At 37.9% G+C, this 13,312-nt stretch overlaps 1 protein-coding gene across 1 annotated transcript in view; it reads left to right on the forward strand.

Moving 5' to 3' along the window:
- Positions 1-13,312, forward strand: part of LOC135072782 (kinesin-like protein CG14535) — an 86,308-nt gene that overhangs the window by 60,142 nt on the left and 12,854 nt on the right. Inside the window, exon 2 of the mRNA XM_063966819.1 lies at positions 8,213-8,419. Within this exon, the coding sequence (XP_063822889.1) occupies positions 8,222-8,419 (198 nt within the window). The 5' untranslated portion in view covers positions 8,213-8,221. The remainder of the gene's footprint in view (positions 1-8,212; positions 8,420-13,312) is intronic.

Genomic DNA, 13,312 nt, shown 5'->3' on the forward strand with positions numbered 1-13,312 from the left:
ACTAAAGAATTCGGATCTCTACAAACCCGTCCATCTCTACAAATCAATTAAACAAAAATGAAATTAAAAATCATAGAGCCCAATACCCCCATGGAAAGCTAAATGAAGATAAATACATGAGTTTTAAGGAATTCTTTCTTCTCTTCTTAACTTATCAAACTTCTTGACTGCTCAATTCTTGCGTAAAATTGAACGGCGCAGTAAAACGCTGTGCGTTGAGCTGATTTCCTTGTAAGAGCTGCGCGATGAAAGAACGGGCCCTGGTTATAAATAGGGCCTTCGATTGGTGGCAAATTGGAAGGGAGGTTCTGCCCTACTGACACGCATTGCGATGTCTGAAAGAACGTGAATAAATATGTGGGTGTTGGACGTTGGTACTTAACTGCAAATTATGAAACAAATCTTGGTTAAGATAAAATAAAATATGTAAGTTAATGGGTATCAACGCAATATTAATGCTAGAGGTTCAAATATTATAGTTTGTAATAAGGAAATGCATAAATGGAAAATTTGTTGGAAAATTATCTCAAGAGGCTGTTCCTTTTAATTGAATTTTACAAATAACATTTTAATTCTCTTAAACTAACCATGGCGTTAAAATCACTTATGTATTTGCAATCCTAAGGTGAGTATAGACTAGACAATTTATTTAACTTGTAACAGAACAACGAGCCGCTCTATAAAAATGTTGTAGTGTCAGTGTCAGTTTCATCTTTTCACGAACCAAACGTCTTATATTTTACCTATATTCTACCATTCCTAAGAACGATACATTACATACAGGGTGTCCCAGAATGGGTTAATCAAACTGCTAGGGGAGGTAGCTCTACTAATGTACTATCCCTAAAAATATGAAAAAAAAAATAAAGCGCATAAGGAAACAAAGAATTTTGAAAAAGTGAAAATAAATCATCTTTGCCTAAGTATCTGGCTATAATTGCTGCGTTTGGAGTTTATTTGTACTTTTTTCTTACCAATATTAATTGTACATGATCGCTTCGTTTATCTGTAAACAAACTTTTGAAAATAATGACTAGATTTCGAGTTTAGAGCACTTTATTTAAATAAAATCCGAACTCAATTTTTTTTTTCATATTTTTTAGGGATAGTACATTAGTAGAGCTACGAGTACATCCCCTAGCAGTTTTATTCACCCATTCTGGGACACCCTGTATAAATGATTTAGTCAACACTCACCTTTAGAATTTGGGCCTCAAAAATAACAAATATCGTTTTCAAATCTTCAACAAGAGGATCGTAAAAGAAACGCGCTTACAAATCGCTTGTCAAGCTGCCTGTGCGCATAAACGACAAACACTTTTCACGAGCGGGCACACCTTATCGGAAGGCCAGGGCCCGCCAATCAGTCAGGGAAAAGTAGAGCTGGGGCTTCAAAGCAGCGGAAAATTTCTTTGAACATCATGTGACATCAATTAAAATAGTAAGACACGAGTCTTAACGCGACGTTTATTAATGAGTTACATTATGAAATGGAACGCGAAAGTTTAAAATCTTATATCATGTGACATCGTTTATTTTAGCCAAATGACGTCCACTGCCGGACAAAGGCCTCCAAAGGATTTCCATGAGGACGGGTCCTGCGCTGCCCGCATCAAGGCTCATCCCGCGAACTTCACCAGATCGTCGGTCCATCAGTGTGGAGCCTGCCCATGCTATGCTACGTCTTCCGGCCTATGTAACACACTGAGTCTTAAAACAACTTATTTACTTCTATATAAATGGCTAAGCAGATACATAATTTTAGGTCTCATTATTTGTATTTGTATTGCTGTTGGTTTTCCTAATAAAATAAAAATAAATAAATAGGATAAATATCCTGACATATTTCTCACCTTAGCGCTCACTCATAATTCAAATTCAAATTCAAAATTATTTATTGTTAAAGTGTTTAAGTTTAAGTGGTAAAGATTCTAATCCATATACTGAGAACCAAGACACAAAAGAAATGTTTTTGACATAATAATATCTATTCAACAAACCACATCACTTTCGCAAAATTCGGCCTTTAGCAATAAAAAAATAAGATGAAACTGGACCAAATAACTAAATGCTTTTTAAAGAAACTTTAGCCTAGCTTATGATCCTAAGTACTCCCATCATATAAATAAATACAGCACAATTTTTGGTTATTTCAAACACAAACGTGGCGTGTAGAAATGATTTTGGCATATTTGTCCACCTCCTCGCTTTCACAAAACCCCAGCCTTACGATGTAAAATATTCCCATAGAAAATTGATCGGCACTGACGCTGTCGTTTTATCAGGGAGGCCCACTCGTCACAACACCTTGTTTGCCAGCGCGTAAATATCGCGTAAACATCGCGTAAAATGTGGGACGAACGTAAACATAAACCGGCGGTGTCGAAGAGGCCGGTGGGATATTGGTTTTGATCGACTTTGAATTAAAGCTTTGCAGGTTTTATGATACGCTGTAGTTGACTGACGTGACTCGTGTTATTTAAGTTAAAAACACGGGTTAAAGTATCCCGTGGAATAATTTTGTTAGATTAAAGAAGCCCACATTATTAAGGTTTGCCGATTTTGATCTCAAAGCGATCGGTGATTAATAATCACTGATTATTGAACAAAATGTCGGCGACGCGTGCCTAAGTACGAACCTATTTGAATTTGTGTTGCGGTAATTGCATAGAGACTATCTACGCAAATCTTCGACATCTTCGGGCATCGAAATCTACGTAGTCTTGTGTACGACGAAGGTCACAAACGCTCGACCGTCTTCCAAAGGCAACCGGCGCTTTGCTATGTACACAGTGGGCCGCACCGCCCGTGCCCAGGATCTTCGGCGCGTCAGTCAGGATTTTCGGCTTTGCCCATCAACTCGCGTCCGCTCCACTGGGCAGCTACAATCGCTTTGCCGACAAATGCCCGGCTCGCCGGCCGTCTGCCTCTGATGAAGGGAGGGTCAGTTTGAAAAATAAACACGACTGAATTTGAAATTTGAAGCTAAAGGTCCAGTAGGTATTGTAGGTATGTTGAAACCTTCTGTTCCTACTGTACTGATACAAATATCGGTTAATTTACTTTTGGCCCTGCGCTCATCTCTTTCATTCAGGTGAGGAGATGCATGCATGCCAAGAGATTTTCTTTTCAAAATTAAATTCTTTATTGCTGCATGTTGGTATACAAAGGTTCTTATCGTGACAATTAGGCTTATCAGACGCGACGACTTATTTTTAAGTATACCTACTTTGTGAAAGAGGAATAGTGTCACCTCAGCGACATAAATATCTTTGTTCTCCAAAACTTAAGATTCTAATGTTGTGGAGAAAATCTACACTATGTAGGTATCATTGTCATTGTCATTACCAAACTATAATATTATGTATAAGCTATGTACTTAGTTTTTCATTGGTTGCAATAATCGTTTTTTTCTTTTGCATTTTGTAGCTTGCCGAATTTTTACTGTACTGTAAAACTTTGCCGCAACCCTAACATCATTTACACATTAAGTAATAGTTTAATTTTGTCGAAGCTCTGCAATTTACTACTTTAGATCCTATCTGTGGACAATGGTGCTGGTTGCATTGTTACAAAATTTTCAAATTATTAAGATTTAGTACATAAGCCCTCAATGTAACTGTTTGTTGTCCCAAATAAAGAGAAAAAAAAAAAATTGTAACTTTGAGCCACTCAAGCCAGCTTGCGGTATCAGCACGACTCATCACGGCCGGCTGCACAGCGATTCATAACAATGGCACATCACTAATGCTAGCTAATCTGGGGAGGAGATTTGTTTTGATTCTATTCGAGTTCAGTCAGTCATGGTTTTGCAGTGGCGATGGAAGGGTTAAGAATTACTTAATGGCATAAGATTGGACCACAAAATATAACAGAAGGTAAACTCATGTATGTACCTCGCTTTGCATACCTCTCTCGCTCGCACGCTCGGCCGTCGCGCTAGGGTTGTCTTGTCATGTGTTGCGTTTATTTCGTTATGATAGAAAAATGTTACTCTTAATACCTACTATGCAAGAAAGACAATAACAGATATCCACGTATATGTTACTTATTTATATTTAGTACGTTATTATAGTAATAGTTTGCAAACAAATACACGAGAAGGAAGTAGTATTTAGTTGAGTGGTTGACACTATTATCCAACTAATATTATAAATGCGAAAGTTTGGATGTCTGGATGTTTGTTGCTCTTTCACGCAAAAACTACTGAACGGATTTTGATGTAACTTTACAGTATTATCGTTTATAACCCTGAATAACATATAGGCTATAATTTATGACGATCTGTGACAAACTAAATTTCACGCGGGTGAAGCCGCGGGCAAAAGCTTGTTATCCAATAATTCCTAAAACCTCTCTAAAACAATTCGATATTCCTAAATTGAGTTGGCTTTCAATTTCAATTGAAATTCAAATAAATAACTTACTTACCTCCCCGAATCAACTAGTAATTTAAAAAATGAAAATTCGGTATTTAATGATGAGTTTAAGCAACCAAATACCGAATAATTATAATACGACTTTTTCTGTTCACTCATTTTCGTCAATTTCGCAAAACAAAATAATATCACAGGCGGTTGACCGGCGCGTGACTCAAGCGAACCACAGCGAACGTGTGGCGAACGTCTGTCGCGCCACGTCGCGCTCGCATTCTTCCAAGACAGTCTTGCTAGAGCGGTGTCTATGTGTGCGTGGCTCGAGCGCGTTTAGTATGGAGTTTGTCTTCTGTTATATTTTGTGATTGGACGCTGCAATTCTGATAATTTTGATATACTTAAGATAATAGAAGGAGCATTCATATTTGAGTACAAAAAAGCTTTTTAAATCATTACTTACAAACAATACCTTTTTCAAAATAAAACTTATTACAAACATTTAAGATGCCACATTGTTCAGCTTGATACCTACGCGATATAGTTCATCATCACCATCATCATTTCAGCCACAGGACGTCCACTGCTGAACATAGGCCTCCCCCAATGACTTCCACATCGCACGGTTGGTAGCGGCCTGCATCTAGCGCCTTCCTGCTATTTTTATCAGGTCGTCGGTCCACCTTGTGGTTGGACGTCTCACGCTGCGTTTTCCAGTACGCGAGATAGCTAAAATCTCAAAAACGTCAAATATCCCTCTAAAAATTCCTTTTATCTATGAAGGAATCTAGCAAAGCAATCATGAGACAGGTGACGTCAAACTATAATTCTAGCGCGACATTTAGCTTAAAATGTCATCCTCATCTTCTAAATATCCCTCCGGAGATTCACGACAAGTAACTGACATTAATCAAACGGCGCAATTAATATTTACAGAAACAATTTGCATAACACCTGCCCCTTAAATATTTAAGCCTTGATGCGACAGGATCTGCTCTTGGTTTTGAAATTAATATTAAACTAAAGTTATCCAATAACTACTTTAAATAATAAAATTTTAATTAGGGAGTTTCAGTTACAGTCATTTTGTATTATATTCAAAGGAAGATTCTTTCTAAGGCCGAGCAAGTGAATTTTTATCTGACGCATGAAAAACGCAATTCCCGATTAAATAAACAAACACTTTGATATTGAGATATTATAAAACATCTTGAATAATAATGAACTATTTAAACTCAAGTGCATAGTCAATGTGACCTATCGTTTATAACCACAAATGCAACTGCGACCGCAACAATAAACGAGCACTGTCAACCCGATTATCAGTTCACAAACGGTCTAGTTTAGTCAGATCATAAAGTTACCCATTGACGATTGTCGTCCGCCAGCGTCAGACGGCTTAGCGCTCATCCCGCTCAGCTCGCGAATCAAGCGCTCCATTGCACTCAAATCCAGCCCTAATTGAATTTTGAAAGCATTTTTGACAGCCCCCTTAGTGGTATAGAATTGCCGATAAACCTGTCGGCCGAGGGGTTAACGATTGATGTGTTAATGCAACAATACGCAACGACACCACTGATACTCGATTATTTGAATTAATTATATTTATCTTGTAGAAAGCATCACAATTTTCATTTGAAAAACCTTAATACAAGTACGAAAGCTTTTCTCTCGTGTGTTGACTTTTTCAATTAGGTAACTTAAGGAGTATAGAATTGAGAATTTACCTTTTACTTACCTATTTTACTTATCAAAATCTTAAGCTGGGTTGCACCGTCTTATTTTAACTTTAATAAACATCAAAAATCTGCTAAACTCCATACGATAACATTTCTTAAAGTGGTAGCTTTACGGTTAGGTGGTGCAACTCAGCATTAGTAATTTTCTGTAACTGTTAATATGTCAGCACGTAACAGTTACGTGTTACGTCGTAACTGGTTCACTAACTTACATTACCCCTACTAATATTACAAGTTGTTAGATTAGCGGGCACATCTTCACGTCATACAATAATCTAATGCATCTGAAAACGCGCGAACACAAGCTGAGAGCATGAATATTCAAAGCACAGCGCACTTCACGTATCACCAAGAACACATAATTACCTAATTGTGTAATGGAATTTCTCAGTGCAATTAACAAAGCCGCCCACGTCCGACTGTATACACTGTATACGTAGACAGACATTGTCTGTATACTGTATAGACAGACAATATGCGTAACGAAAACACGTGCGCTACATGCGAACGTGTTAATTACAGCACACGCTGGAAATTGATTGACTTACACAAGCTTTTCAAAACGTATATGCCCTGAAGCACCGTTGCAGACCATATGTTTCACACGGCTTGTTTTTACAGTAAAAGTAGTAAATTTCTGAAGTTTCTGAACGCACGAATTTTGTTAGAGAAGAGGATTAATGTAGATAATGTTCTTTATGCTTTAGAGCAGTGTTTTTCAACCGTTTATAGGGGGGTCGCGAGAGGTCGTAAAAACTACCTCAGTAAAAATAATCACTAAAGTTATAAAGAAAGATTTATCCGAAATCTAATTATGCAAATGCATAATGTTGTATGGATTTAATATTCGATTCCTACAACATCTTTGTAACATTATAAAATGCATGAAAAAAAAGCGAGCGGTCGGGGGGTCGCAAGTTATTTTTTCATACTAGGGGGGTCGCTTCATGAAAAAGGTTGAATTTAGAGATAACAAAGTATAGTAGATTTTATAGGGGCGGTGCATAGCAACAAACAATAACTACACTCGCGAGCAAAAATATGGAATCACCCTATTTATTCCGAGCGATCATAAGAACTAAATTACTAAGAGAAGATCAATAAAAATGGTACCATTTTAAAGGTGATATTATAAACTTTAAATTGATACCATAGATACATACAATACATACCTAGTCATTCACTTCTTAAGACCGCTCGGAACACAAAGGGGTGATTCCATACTTTTGCTCGTAAGTATAGACAACGCCTACTTAAACAGCATCTTATTGGTGAATACCAACATTTTATTGATATGTTGCGTATAATTTATACTTTTTAAATACACCCGTGTTATACAAGCTTAAACTCTAAAGATTTACTAGGCTAGAACATAATACAAAACAATCAAACGCCCAGATTTCAAAGTAATCTCAGACTCTGAAGTGAATGACATCGTAAATCGAGGGACTTACAGCGACTTATCTTGTTGACTGTACGCTTACACATTCAGCACAGCGCAGGTGTAATTAATTTGAAACTAACTATGGGAGCCGACATTTACGTAATTATGTTCTACAAAACTTGCCTCTTCTTTTGATTTTGGAAGTAAGGATCCCATGCAAAATTAGGTAGAAAATGTATCAAATTTGAAGGTACAAGATCAATTCGAAGAAAAGAGAGACAGATCACATCATAAAGATTTTTATCTCCAAAATAATCCCTTAATTGGGTCATGAGGTGTTTAGTTTGTATGGGGAAACCATTGTCCATGAGGGCGATATGAAACTCATTATCATGCTTTAGGGATAATAATTTGTTTTTGAAACGGGAAACGCGTGATAGATGAAATTTTTCTGTAACCAACGCAAGCAAAAGCAAGTAGATAGATAGATAGATAACAATATTAAACAACAACAACTACACAACGAAAATAAAAAATAAATAAAAACAAAAGAACAATTACATAGCCATTGCGTCAATAGGCTCCCCGCTCAGCATTTATCTTGACAGGCCCTTACGAGTATGTAAAGAAGCTGGTCTTCCGCGGGCGCTCTTGCTGTTGGCATCGCGCAAGTAATTTAACTTAAGTATACTAAGTGACAATCTCTTTTGTTCCAGGTCAAAGTGATGCTCCGAGTGGGCGCGCCTGGCGAGGGTCCGTTCACGAGCGGCTCGCAGACCTTCTCGCTGGACAAGCGCAAGAAGCAAGTCAGCCTGTGCGAGAACCAACCGGCGGCGGCGGCGGCGCCAGAAGACCGGCGGGTCGGCGTGGCCGCGCCCAAGATGTTCGCGTTTGATGCCATTTTCTCACAGGATGACTCTCAGGTGAGATTATACATAACCTACTTATAGTATAGAGTAGTACAGCAGGTCAGCTAGTGAGAGAGCCAGCCGGCGCCGGCGGCGGCGGCGCCCGATGACCGGCGGATCGGCGTGGCCGCGCTCAAGATGTTCATATTTGATGCCATCTTCTCGTAGGATGACTATGTCAGTTTTCTCACATTATTTATACTCGTAAACTCGTAGTTCTTCCACTTTCAACAGGGGTCTATTGAATACAGGCGCCATGACTTGCGCTACAGTTGGTTGTGGATTATGCTGAGTGAGGTCCTGTTGAATTGAAAGAAAAAGCTGATTGTTTGGGTTATCTATACCTTTGTAGTGCCTATCATCATCAGATATTTTATCTTCACTGCTCATGCACAACCTTATGTCATTTACCAAACATTTATGCTTTCACCATCATATTTTTCTACGTCACGTACCTTTTTGAATAGTTTTGACAGAACACGCCGGCATTTCCGGAATTAGCGGGGTTCATTGGATATTCCGTGCGACGGAGTCCCGCCCGGCCGACGTTCCTCTGAAATAAGAAAATAGCTACTATTACATAAAACTTTTCGCGACAGAGTCGGTCCAATTCGTAAGCTGATATGAGAAAAGAATGTAAATAATATGGAAATTAAGCGCTTCGCCTTAGCACCGAAAAGGTTGTGCCTACGGCTTTTCACATTTTGGGGTATCATATAATGTCTTTATACATATGTACCACCTTTTACATTTCGGGCTATCATAGAAAATCTTTATGGCACATTCCATGCGCAAAAAATTTAATTCTTTAAGAATACAATACATACACACTCCTACAGTATGTAAAAATCCGTACCGAATAGAACGAATGTGATTCTGCTTAATATTGTTTTAAATAGTTTAGGTATTGCAAAGTTTGGGCCTATATGACGTAGTGTATTTATGCAAGGATATTTTATAGCACGGAATTAATAATGAAACCACTCCTTTCTTTGTCTTCTATACTTACCTATAATAAATCTGTAGAGAGGTCAATACTGTACATGAAATATATTTTCAAAATAACTATCAGGGGGTGATTAGTGATCGATACTGATGCCAAAAATGCAATCAGTAAAATTTTTGTCTGTCTGTATGTTCCTTATAGAAACAAAAACTACCAATTTTAACGAAACTTGGTACAATTATTCTTCATACTCATGGGCAGGTTATAGTATACTAGGAATTCCCACGGGAACGGGAATTAGCGGGAAAATCCTTTTGTGTGAAAAATCTAAACCGCTTAAGTTAGACACTTGAAATTTGGCATGCAGGTACCTTAGTAAACGTAAAGCTTAGTTACAATAGGATGTTGCAAAATTCCCACGGGAACGGGAGTTAGCGGGAAAAAACATTTGTATGAAAAAATCTAAACCGCGTAAGATAGATGAAGAGGGTAAAACGGGATCCACGCGTACGAAGTCGCGGGCGGCCGCTAGTAATTAATATGACAGTAAGCTGTTACAAATTTTGTATGGGCAAGTGAATTTATTGTTTGCTTAAATAAAAATATACAATTTAAACGCTAAATCCCGCAACTTGCATCTCAAACACACTCGTAGCAAGCCGGCAGCATCTCACCGAAACTCCAGCAAAAATGTCTCCAGCCCGGCTCTGTTTGAATTGTTAAACGATGCGTGGAATATTCGCCAAACGATTTTATAATGCATTTCCGAATTTTCTAACAGACGGCTAACAACGTAAATACATTGTAACAATAGAAAATCGAATCGTTTGGTCGAATATTTCAAAATGTAGCCGCTAATCTCGCGCGTTATTGAGTTATTAAGCAGATGTACTGCTCGAAAAACAAGCTTTGGAATGTTACACTATCGGGCATTATTTCATAGTCAACCTTTGAAAACCCGAATCGAGAAAAAATCACGGCAGTGCATGATTATACATATTTTAAAGAGAAGGGAAGATTTTCTCACTATGAAGAAATTCAGCAAATCTCCTGCATTCCGAATTCTCTTTTTTTTCTAACCACTCACCGTAGAGTTGATCAATTCATGTTAAAACATAACACGATATTCAAAACCACAACTACCCTCATGCCTCACTGCCAATTTAATTAACTACCTTCCAAAGCTTGTGGGATAGGACTTTAAAGAATCCACGTGTAAAATCATGCAGCGAATTCCTCCGGGCTGTATAAATTCTTCCACCGAGCTGCCGTTGGTTCGCATTTTTATCGCGAAGTGCCATTTTTAAAGTCGATATGATCAAAATTCCTACCCAGAGAGGTCTCGGCTGGACGATCAGCTGTGGTAAATCTGGGATATTTTACGCTCACTTTTTGGTTTTTGAATGATAGATAGTTGGGAACTACCTACAACATCAAGTGCAATTGCTGTTTCGTATCAAAATTCCTAATCAGAGAGGTCTCGCCTGGACTATCAGCTCTAGTAAATCCGCGAATATTTCATCCTCACTTTGGTTATTGAATCATAGATAGTTTACGTAAAGGACTAAAAACCAACTGCAATTGCAGTTTTATATCCAGCTGGGAGCAAATGTAGAGTCATAAACATACATAAGTTGTATGATGATGAGTAGATGTAAATTACCTAATTGCCAAACCACAACATTATGGTTTTGAAGTCAGGACTTTATTTGTTTTCACCGTATTAATCTCACAAAATATCTAGTCTAGATGCAAGCTTATTTAAATCGTCCAAGAGATTGTCCTGACCGGGATTAGAATCCTGGAATTACTCATCCTGGCTACTAAGCCCCCAGACAATCGAATCATCGATATTTATCCATTAATAACCCCACACACATTTAACAGTCTCTCCCGGCACATTGTATGTGGAATTACAATACACGCAATTAAGCCGGCAATCGGTAATGTTTGAGCCACGGACACAGCGCGAACAAAACGGAAAGCACATCGAGTACAAAAAACAAAATATTAACTAAAGATCGGTTCTTACTCAAAAAAATCTAGTAACGCCGGTCTCTCTCAGCTTTTAAGCTACGCTACGGGTAAACGTTTATTCTTAATTTTATTTAAATTGTAGTAGTAGAAAAATAGAAATAATTACAAGAAATTAAATATTATTGTGGGTCTAATAATTTTTGAGGAACAGCTAATTAGTACGACTAAATAATTCTAATTAAAAAGTAAAGGACTCTACTGGTAACCTATCGTTTTTGTTATTCACTTTATGATGAACCAGAAAACCATAAAAAAAATGAAACAATTATATTATTTATCTCTACCACTTTTTCCGTCAATAAGTAGTCAAATTGAAAGGCTGTTCTTGTTGTCCTACCCCATGAACCAGTAGATAATGGGGATTACAGTATATTAATGGGACTGCTGATCGGCGGCGCGACGTGCGCGCCGATGGGATCAGCTTGATTTGTGGCTGCTTAGGGCTCGTAGTGACGCTTAGGGCCTGTCTGGAGGCCTAAGGTTGACCTACTATAGCGTATCTGAACCTTTTTTGTCCACGGACCCCTTAAGAAATCAAGCACAATTTTAAGGACCCTCATAATAAAAAGCAGTCGAACCTTAATTTCGAACTCCTCCTATGTTATTCCGATTAATTTAGTTGCGGGTCCAATGACAGTTTAACTTTCCCCCGGGACAAACTTGACCTTCATTGGTTGGGGTTTTACGGCGGTCAAGCTGTAGATCCTGGCTACACAGGAGTTGCAGTGGTGGGAACGAGAGGTGGGAATAGTCCCGTTTAATAAAAAGCAGCAATAAATTTCCTCATAATCGAAATTTACTGCTACTTTTGGTGGCATTTACCTACGATTGTTAAAATAGTCCATAGAAGGTTGCGGACCCTCATAATGCTCACGGTCGATAGGTTAAGAAACGCTTGCCTACTAAGACCTTGTTGTTTTTAGGACTCCGTTACTACGGAGAGAGTCCGTACGTAAGCGAATACCACCCGCTGTCTGTACCTCTAGCATGAACAACTTTCGTCTTAATCGTTTGCGTATTCGAAAAAATTAAAATACTCAACCTTCGAATTAAACGATAACGTAACAATTTTGATTCTCAAAAAAGTTTCGTTCAACCTTTTCACTTCACTTTACGATACGTTCACAAGGGCGCTGTTGTAGTTTTCGTACTATCTTTTGATGGCGATTCGAGTACGCAAACAATTCGAACTCGAAAGTTTTTCATGCTAGCCGTACTGTTGTTCGTTTATCTTACGGTCAGCATTTTTTTGCATTTTAATCGAAAGAAGGTTCAATCTTGTGCTCCAAAACTATCATCAATATGTACAGGCAACACCACATCTTCTATCATTTTTACACACAGAAGGCGATAATTATGACCGAGTGCATAGTAATAGACAGCAGCGTGGAACATTTGGCGGGAGGGTTCCTCTAATCCAATAAATTATTGTCGGAATAACCAGATTCCATGCCGCAAATACTGTTTTTTCTGCCAATTTAATAATCTCTCAGATTTTGCAAAAAGTTTTATAAAACTTTTTAGTAGTAATTTTTACATACTTATTTAAAAAATTGTTGTACCTATTTATTGCTGTAGTATAGAGTTACACTTTCTTATTTCCTATCTGATGTGCATTCCGAAAACTTAAGACGTTTACCTTTGTTAGAACTTTCTACATTCGTTTATCCGAAATATTTATAAGTACCTAAGCGATTGCTGTTAGATTTTTAAGCATTATATTTTCGCAAAGAAGTAAGATTTGGGTATAGATTCTTTGCCAAGGAATTTTACACCACTATGGTGATATTTTATGCTGCTACACTTAGGCTTTTATAAACGTGTCTCAATAGAACTTTACCCATATCACAGCTACATTTTTGTTTGAAGTTCGTTCAACTGGCTAAGTTTCGGAATTCAGTATATTCTACATCTACAGCCCAGAG

This window comes from Ostrinia nubilalis, chromosome 6 (genome assembly GCF_963855985.1).
Source record: "Ostrinia nubilalis chromosome 6, ilOstNubi1.1, whole genome shotgun sequence".
Classification (NCBI taxonomy): domain Eukaryota; kingdom Metazoa; phylum Arthropoda; class Insecta; order Lepidoptera; family Crambidae; genus Ostrinia; species Ostrinia nubilalis.